The sequence below is a fragment of the Triticum aestivum genome, chromosome 2B, assembly GCF_018294505.1.
Source record: "Triticum aestivum cultivar Chinese Spring chromosome 2B, IWGSC CS RefSeq v2.1, whole genome shotgun sequence".
Taxonomy (NCBI): Eukaryota; Viridiplantae; Streptophyta; class Magnoliopsida; order Poales; family Poaceae; genus Triticum; species Triticum aestivum.
The window spans coordinates 800448823-800458288 of NC_057798.1; the positions used below are offsets into that span (position 1 = coordinate 800448823).

General features: G+C 46.7%; 1 protein-coding gene and 1 non-coding gene across 2 annotated transcripts; both read right to left on the minus strand.

The window, feature by feature from the left end:
• Positions 1 to 391: 391 nt before the first annotated feature.
• On the minus strand, positions 392 to 494 carry LOC123047731 (U6 spliceosomal RNA). The gene has a single exon (XR_006423104.1). It is a non-coding gene; the product is annotated as a U6 spliceosomal RNA (small nuclear RNA).
• Positions 495 to 2470: 1976 nt separating this feature from the next.
• On the minus strand, positions 2471 to 3755 carry LOC123042876 (uncharacterized). Its single transcript, XM_044465245.1, has 4 exons — positions 3468 to 3755; positions 3264 to 3333; positions 2939 to 3170; positions 2471 to 2835 (listed from the first exon to the last, which is right to left on the minus strand). Exons 1-4 carry the CDS (start codon positions 3620 to 3622, stop codon positions 2606 to 2608), a joined length of 687 nt encoding a protein of 228 aa, XP_044321180.1. The 5' UTR covers positions 3623 to 3755; the 3' UTR covers positions 2471 to 2605.
• Between the last annotated feature and the right edge of the window lie 5711 nt (positions 3756 to 9466).

Consider the following 9466-nt stretch of genomic DNA (forward strand, 5'->3'; position numbering starts at 1 on the left):
AGAAGGTATTAAAGTTTTCATGAGATTTGGGTCGCGTACATACGTACTCTGGTGTGCAAGGGTGACGCGCATCAAGAGGGGGGAGATCAAATGGAGGTAAAACGCTTGGGATCATACGCTGCGCCATCCAATCCAGCAGCATCTGCCAAGGGGAAGAGAACCAGGCTCCCATCGATAGCTAGCCCACCGATGGGATCTTCTTTATATAGATATACTTTGATCTAATTGTAGGCCGGAAGAGAGAGAGAGAGAGAGAGAGAGAGAGAGAGAGAGAGAGAGAGAGAGAGAGAGAAGCCAATACGAACACGGAATCGATCGGGGATCCTAATCGGAGGCGGATCTAGACGGGGCGCCACAGAAATCGTGATTGATTGGTTTTGATATATATATACAACGAAGAGACCTTTTCTCGATTTGTGCGTGTCATCCTTGCGCATGGGCCATGCTAATCTTCTCTGTATCGTTCCAATTTTATCGGATGTCCCCGAAGGGACATACAACCTAAATGCTCATACCTCAAGGGAAGGAGAACCAGTGGCGTGATGAACGGCGATGACCGCGTGGGTCGGGATTGAGGCGTAGGCGGTCACGGTGAGGTAGGGCACGGCGGGATCCGTCACGAGTGGCAGGGGCAGAGAAAAGAAAGACGCGCTACTTTACATCTCTCGGTAATCAGATTTATCTGAGATTCATTTTCTAAGAAAAAGGATTTATCTGACATTTTCGCTGTATAACAAGATTTTACTTGGAAAAAACGTCTAAAACACCTTACCGGTGCGACAGTGTACCCAGTAGTCGCGCGGCCACCTGACTGAGCCTCGCGCACTGTTGGATCATGCCGCCCACCTGACCTGTCTCAATCTGTTTCTTCCCCCAAATCGATATCATACACGAAGTGCATCAAATCCGCCCAGCATGACCGCCCGTCCCCGTCATCATCTCCTGTCACTATCCTATGCTCTCATCGCAGATCGTCGCGGTTCGCCATCGCCACAATGTCGCATGTTGTAGCATCTCCTATTACAGGTCGCAGCAACTCGTTTCGCCGGTCACAGCTCATCATTGTTCGACAGGCCTAGCTCGCCTGTCTCACCGGTTGCACCTTGTTGTTGCCCCCTTGCAACACCTTCATGGTAGCACATGCAAGTGCTCGTAGCATCACCTGTAATCAACAGTTGCAAGAAAAAATTCTCACCAATCCTAGCAGAAAATATTGCCGGTTCCAGCAAAAACATGGCTTGCCGTTGCCGGGTCACAACAAAATTCTAGCTGGTCCCAGGAATCAAAAAAATGCTTCACATTCATCAGTCGCTGCAAAAATTCTAGTCGTTGCCAGCAAAACGACTCGCCAGTTGGAGCATGTCCCTCGCCGTCATACCAAAAACAACACCTCGACTCTACACTGGTTGTAGCACTGGTCATTGTCGTCTCCAGCCCCCGCATGGTGCTGGTTGCAGCAATTGTCATCAAGGCGCCCGGTTGTAGCATCCCATGGGAATCACTATCGCCAAATCACGTGGTCATGAACACATCGTGTGCTGCTCAAACCGACACGCTTGTCGTGGCATCGCGGGTGACCAGGACTGTGGTATTGTAGTGGTACATGGTGGGCGTGCAAGCTCTGTTGCAGCCGTTGACAACCAGGGGAGGTCCAAAAAGAGAGGGGTGGGGCGCGAGCTCGGACGAGTTGTCCATGGCGGTCATGGGAAGACGATGGGAAAAATATGAGGAAAACGACTGGATGAGGCTGGGATGGAGATAAAGATGTGGGTAAATTGTGTGTCGGCCCATCAACATGTGTGACGTGGCATGATAGGATGCGCATAAGACCGTGCCTCTCGCACAAGCAAATCCATGCCTCCCGGGCAGCAAAACCGTGGCTCTTGTGGAAGAAAAAAGTGTTTCTTTTTTCAAGCAAATCCATCCTCCCGCGGAAGCAAAAAAAATGATTTTGCGCGCAATTTTTTTTGTCAAAAAGGTAAGAAAGACGGTGAAAAGCCGGAAAAACCCATCTAAAAAGCCAAAAACGCGCGAGAAAAAATAAAATATCCGGAAGGTGCGCCCAGAGCGCAACACATGGCTTTTAGCCCACCCCTAGTGACCCTTGGGGAGGATCCCAAAGGAGCGACCCTCAATTAGTCAGAAACGAGAGATAGGACATTGCTTGGAGGCTGAAGGGCCAAAGCCCAAGTGCTCTGGATTGTGGCCCGCCAGCCCACTTCCTAGTTGTGTTTTCACATGTTATTTGCTACATTTAAACCATTCGGGTGTGTTCAAATTTGAATAATTCGGTTTGTAAACTATATTTTCGATTTTCTTAAACCTTCATATTTATGTTTAGTTTCTATATATGTGTGCTAATATGTAGTTGCGATATAAACTAGAATTGCATAAGTTAGAAAAAAACGAAATTACACTCCTTTATATTAGGGGATCCGCTAGGTGCGGCCTAAATTTATACTCTACTAAATTACTCTGCCGTTTTACTCTATTTTTAGGGGATCGGCTAGAGTTGCTCTTACAGGGTTTATTTTCCTGAATGATGCAGTAAATTAAACACACATGTCATAAATGATGAGAAGAGGAAAAAATACATAAAACATGGTCAATCTAGTCTATATCGAGGCCCATTCCCTCCTATGAAGAAGGGGGTCTGTAGCATATTGCTCTTGCTGAAAAGTTCCTTTGTGTGCCCATTCCATGCACGCCTCTCACGGAAAAATTCCTTTTCCTGCCCCTCCTTTCCACATCCGAGTTGTACGGCATTTGGGTGCAAAATATTGGATTCACTGGGACACAATGCGCAGCTGCTTGTCAAATGGTCCAACGGCTCTTCTGTCAAAGATAGAGGGAGAGATGGAGTATTAGATAGATCATATCTAGTGGGCTGCACGTACGTTTCGACGATCAGATAGGTCGTTGGAAGATTAGCGCGTACCTAGGATGGTGCATGTCTCGACGGTTAGTAGGTTAGAGCACCGGCCGTAGCGTAGCTCGGCGAATAAGATGTGCTCATCATCGTCTGTCTGGCGAGCCGAGAAGTTGATATGGTACCAGAGGTCTTCCCTAAAACCAACACACGCGGCCTTCAAATCCGTGGTCGGCAGATCAAGAGACGTGAAACTAACGCAGTCTGCGGTGGGCCGATCAGGAAGCCGGAACTCAGGACCCTGCATACACAATATCGATCTCAAAACAAGAATAACTAAGTAAGTAAGCTGTGCCTATATGCGAGGACGCTTGTGGGTAAGTAGGCCGCATACCGCGTGGTTGGAGTTGTAATGTCGGAGGGCCCAGTCGGCGAGTTCACGAATGCAGTAGGCGTCCTCTCCTCTGTCGTCAAACAAAACAAACTAAATAAATAAACAAAATAAAACGGGAATTGTTGGCTCCACACGATCAATGGCCACATTGACTGAAAATACATAAATTGCAGGGAGTAGCAAGGAAGGCATAGTAGTACGTACTCTTGGGTGTTCGGGTCAACAAGACGTCCGCTGTCCTTGAGTTGTTGAAGGCGAGCTGCAAACTGTTTTGAGACGGCGGCTCTACGCACATAACGAAGATAGCCGGAGCCGGCGCCGGCGCCCTCACCGTTAGGGGAGGAGAACCAGGATCCCATTGATCAATCCGCCTTCCCTCTGCGTCCTTGACGGGGGCTCTTTGATGGATTAATCCTCCGCACCTCCTCTACGTACGTCGTCCGTATGTCTGGTGATCGATCGATCACCCAATCGATCTATATGTGTAGGAATCGATCCGGAATCCTATGCGAACACTAGTCGGAAACGCGTCCTTTGTTTGTGCTAAACCTCCCCCCCCCCCCCCCCCCCCCCGAATTTCGGGGTGGTGGGCCCACTTTCCCAACTGATGTCAGGATCAACCCGTAGATGGTCCGTATATCATTATTGAACTAGAAGCATACGCGCATTTTGCCGCCCCGTTTTCTCCTTTATCTTTGTGTATGAAGCATCTTTTTCCTATAATTGTTGTATTACATGTATTGTTCTGATATAAAATCTTATGTTAATAGCATGAAAATATAACGAGGATTTTGTTATCTAAAGAAATCATGTTGGCTTGCTACCATTATCATTTTCATATTCATATATTATCAGGGGTGACTACTATATTTCTTTCCACCCCAACAGGTCTCATCCGATCCTACCTATCGAAATAATTTTAGCTAGCTCACGTTAGCACTATCCAGTAAATTCACATATATTTTTGTCTGAACCACCAAAAGGAGAAAGGAGAAAGGACCAAGCATACAAAGAGATAGGACAGATTGATGCGTGAGCTAATCTCTGGAACCATTATAAGAAACTGAAAAGCAACGCAAGTCCTTACCATTGTCCTCGCCGCTTCACAATAGCAGCAACCACACAACCAAGTCGAGCAACCCCGGCCCCGAAGACAACAGTGTAACCAACAAAATTGACCACAAAACGAACCGCGACACACATAAATGACCTAACGAATCGCACGAACCATACTCACATCGACCAGGCACTCAACCAAGCAGCCCCGGTCGCCCAAAATCAAAACCCGCTTTCCCCTCCCACACAAAACCCTACCCCTAATCCTCTACAGCCATATCCTATCACGCAATTGAGCACACCAATTAGGAAACTATGAAATAAAAAACAAAGAAAAGTGAATCCAAACCTTCATACGGAGCGCAGGAAGGCGAGCAAACCGACGCAGGCCACCAGCTGAAAGCCGTGCCGAACCCATCCATCCACCGAGCAGACCGGAGGAGACCAATGCGGAAGACGGGGACCACAGGCGCACGAAGAGCCGCCTCGCAAGATGCCCCCGACTGAACCTGCTATATATTACAGAACATAAGTAAATGCTCACGGTGATACACACCCTCAAATGCAAAATCCAGTGATTTAAGATATTGTGGATTGACTATTAGATTACCTTCTTGACATCGCAACTGAAGGCTTAAAAGTTCATCCATGTCCTTTGTTTAGATCAGGTCTACCAACATCAGAAATGCTCATGGTTCTACATCTTACACTCGAGTGAAACATTCGAACATTCGAAGGGCGAATAATACTGAAGACACTCAAGTGAAGGAATAACATTTTCTGCTTCACTAAACAACACTCCTAAGAAATCATTCTAAGCAATTCTTCCTCTAACCTGCTAACAGACACAACACAAACTATTCTTATTTTGCAAATATGATTCAGATCCTGAAAAGAAAAACCACAAACACATACAGTAGCTGATAAGTACGAAGAATAATAAGCAACCATCCTACGCACCTCTTTCCCCAACCTGCTCACAGGCACAGTACAAATCAAATACATTGGCTGACATGCATGGGTACTGAGAAGGGAAAAAAGAAGGTGCATCTGAATCTAGTGCAATCGATTTCAGCCTACAAAGATCGCTCATCTCCTTCTGATTGTGAGGGAGTGGCTGCTTGTGGTGGCTGGTCGTAGACCATCAGTGGTCTGGCAGGAGGTGCGATCGATTGGCAAGGGCTGCAAGACGAAAGGAGCAGGGGTACGACAAATAAGGAAATCTCGAGGGGAGTCCTCCCGACGAAGATGTACACGGAGGTAGCGACACTGCATGGCCTGAGTAGGGTGTGTCCATTGCCTGGGCATGTGGGTCCACCGGTCTTCGGAAAGCGGGAGGGTGGAAGAGTGAGGCGTCGTCGCTGGGCCGGCAAGAAAAGAAGGATCCGACAAGGTGAGCATAGGAGAAACAAGAAGGCTGGGGGTAGGGGACAACGCCTCTGAAGCTGAGCGGGTCGATGACGTGCAAGATCCAACGCGGCAACCAGAGAGCCACCAGCGCCGGTGTGCGTTGCCAAACCCTCGAACAATCGGAAACAGGGGGAACAGCTCAGCGGAACCTGACCCCCTCCGCGGCCGCCTATACCGAAAATACCGCCTAACTGTGTGCAAGGTCGCACAACTCGGTCATGACAAGGTTTTGGTTACCAATCGAAATTTCAAGATTTCCCATGGTTACCGCGTATTTTCGTGCCCCTCGGTAAATCGCCATACCGAGCAAAAAATACCAGTTTTTTGAAAATTTTGAATTTAAACACTCGATTTACAGTAAAGTACGTAGGATCTAATTAATGCCATTAGAGTTGGTTCTGGCATGTTCGTAGCAACCTAGTTCCTGTTTTGAGAGGTCTCTGGTTCGAATATTCGTTCATTCACTTATTTGAATTCAAAATTCAACTATAAAATTCGCTCGAAATATTCTCGGTATTTCTCGGTATTTGTCGGTAACCGTGGTAACCACATTTACTCGTGCCCCTCGGTAAAATTGCCTCATTCGGTAACCAAAACCTTGGTCATGACAGATTGAGCCACACCGCTTTTACCGAGCCGAACAGTAAAAAATTCTCTTGCCGCAGCGAACAAACAAGGAAAAGAAGCGAACTTACAACCTGCAACCTCTCACGTCGCAGCATTTTTTGGGAGCTTAGTAACTGGATAGATGGTGAAGCAATAAGAAACTACTACTCCGCCGGTTTACTAGGCCCCTGACGCGTCTAGCGGGCAGCCGTTGGCCCGCTAGCGCTTCACAGCGGTCGGCTATTAAATGGAAATTATTTGTCTCTTTATTCCGATTAGGAAAGATTCCTATGGTCCCAACTAGTTAAACAGAAAATATCCAACAGACATGCGCCCGGCTATTCCTACTTTTAGTGCATAGACGTAGATGGCTTTGTATCATTTAATTCACAATTTACAAATTTTAAAAAGCCATAACTTTCAAACCGCGCATTAAAATTAAGATCCGTTTTCACCCTCCGAATCCTCGCAACGAGGTCTTTGAAACTAGATCCCGCATGGGTATGCTTTGATGAATTTTTTTGTGCAATTTATTGCCTCGTTTTGTGCAACTGCCTAGTAGTTGATGTGCAACTAATTGACCGTGGATGTGCAACTTTTCGCCTATCCCGTGTACGTGCAGTTTTCACTGATGTCACCTCCACCCCCTCAAACTACCCCTTCCCGTGAGATGTGCAATTTCATCTGTTGCGCAGGCCAACTGCCTAGTAATTGATGTGCAACTTCCCCGTTGCCCGTGAATGTGCTTTCACTTTTTGTTGTATCCGCCAACTTCCTAGTAGTGGATGTGCAACTCCGGATACTGCCACGACCAAATGTCTAACAGTGACGTGTAATTGATCGTACCCCCCATGGATGTGTGCTTTTTTCTTCTAGCAACAGGTCCAAACCACCCCTGTTTTTGAGATTTACAACTTTAGCACCCTGTCTACATGCAGCTTTTCACTATCCCTATGAATATGGAATTTTCACCATCCAACTATCCCTGCCTGTGAGATGTGCAACTTCGCATGTTTTCTTGGCCAACTGTCTAGCAGACTATGTGCAACTCCCTTTGTTGCCCTCGCCAACCGAAACTGCATATCCACAAGCAGGGAAAGGAAATAGTTGCACATCGACTAATAGACAGTTGGCTTGAACAACATACTGAGTTGCACATATCCCTGGTAGGGGAGGTGGGTAGAGTGTGCCAACAGTAGACATCCACAAGTAGGGAGGAGAGTTGCACATCTACAACTAGGTAGTTGGCCGGGGCAGTAGACTAGTTGCACATCACAAAAGTCAGTTGTTATGGTTGCTATTTTGTAACCTCGTTGGAAGTTTTATCATGTAGCTCTAAATTTGGTTTTGAAAAACAGTTGCATCATGCAGTACTAAAGTTGCTCAATGCAGTACTAAAGTTGCACCATATGGCCTCAAAGTTGGCATCGTTTTTTTGCGTCAAAACATACCCATGAGGGATCTAGTTTTAAAGACCCCGTCGCGAGGATTCGGAGGGTGAAAATAGATTTGAATTCTGATGTGCGGTTTGAAATATATGGCTTTTTGAATTTTTTTAAAACCTGAAATAAATACATATGGATCTGTGGTTTTCCAAAGTAAAGGGACAATGTGAAGGCATTTAATGTCGTAGTCACATGCACTAGCGGACAAAAAAATTAGGCATGCACGCGTTGTGAGCTAGGCCGCTCGTTTCCTCTAAAAGGTGCGCGCGCACTTCAAAAAATTTGGGGGTATTTTGGGTCCAACATTAGCCATCTATTTGATTCAAAAAATAGGACGCCTATAACGCCCACACGTGTGGGCGTTAAGGGGTCTGCCCACACTGTTTATGTGGTGTTTAAGAGGATCAGCCCACACGCCTACGTGTGGGCAAAACAAGTAATGCCCACATGCTTTGTTTTTTTTTCCGCGGTCCCTCTCACATGCCTACGTGTGAGCAAAATAGATAACGCCCACACGCCCGTACGTCAGGCCTCCCCGCACGCCCCGCGTGACAGTCACTAGCGTCCCCTGAGTTGCCATGATCTGCACCCTCTTCCATGTTCATTTAACTGAAGTTGCCATGTCGCTGAACTATAGTTGCCATGTCGGACAACTACAGTTGCCATGGTTGCTCAACTGCAGTTGCCATGTATGGTCTGGTCTACTGCAGTTGCCATGTATGGTCTGGTCTACTGTAGTTGCCATGATTTCAAAACTTAGGAGTTGCCACCTACTAACACTAGGCAGTTGAGAGAGTTGACATGTGCTCACAAGTACACTAGGGCAGTTGCCATGTAAAAAAAAGAGTTGTCATCTGCTTACGTGCACGCTAGGGCAGTTGCCATGTACCATGCAAAAACAGATGGTAACTCGGGTAAAAGAGAGTTGCCATATGCTTACGTGCACACTAGACAGTTGCCGTGTACCCTGCAAAACACATGACAACTAACATGTTCGGGTAAAGAAAAGAGTTGCCATCTGCTTACAAGCACACTAGGGCAGTTGCCATGTACACTGCAAAACACATGGCAACTGGCAGCTTGGGTGTGGGAGAGGAGACAGGCGTGTGGGCGAGATGGCAAATGCCCACACATCAGCCCTTGTACGTTAGTGAAAACTGGCGTGTGGGGAAACGAGCGTGTGGGCGACCGGATGAATGCCCACACACCAGCCCAATCCTACGTGGCACCACAAACATGCCAAGATTCGTGCAACTACAAACGGCGCGGATCCACGCGTGTGGGCGAGATGCAGACGCCCACACGTGTGGGCGTTAGTGTTTCCGAAAAAATATATAAAACTAGATGATACCCCGCGCGTTGCTGCGGGATCTTTTTGTTGGCATTAAAAATTCTATGCAGATGCCCATAGAACTTACTTTGAAAAAGACATCGCTCGGAGTATCTATCTTTGAAAATGCACTGTACATACCTCATACTACCATAAAACCATATTTCAGCTTATGCTTGTGTATAAAAAACTATATGTGCCATGAACATTCAGATGATCGAACAATTAGGAAATCAAAAAATTTCCCAAGCCGCACACAACCAAAAGCCATTACATAGGAAACATGTGTAGAAAAAAAATGGTAATTTTTTCTTTACAGATCTGTAACACTGTCTTGCGTGAAACAACATGTAGTA

Bases quoted from the DNA above. Each gene is read 5' to 3' on its own strand.
- LOC123042876 (XM_044465245.1), bottom strand. From the start codon at position 3,622: ATGGGATCCTGGTTCTCCTCCCCTAACGGTGAGGGCGCCGGCGCCGGC. The intron at 3,334-3,467 runs GTACGTACTACT...GTTTGACGACAG, and splicing joins GTTGACCCGAACACCCAAGA to AGGAGAGGACGCCTACTGCA. The intron at 3,171-3,263 runs GTATGCGGCCTA...TTGTGTATGCAG, and splicing joins ATTACAACTCCAACCACGCG to GGTCCTGAGTTCCGGCTTCC.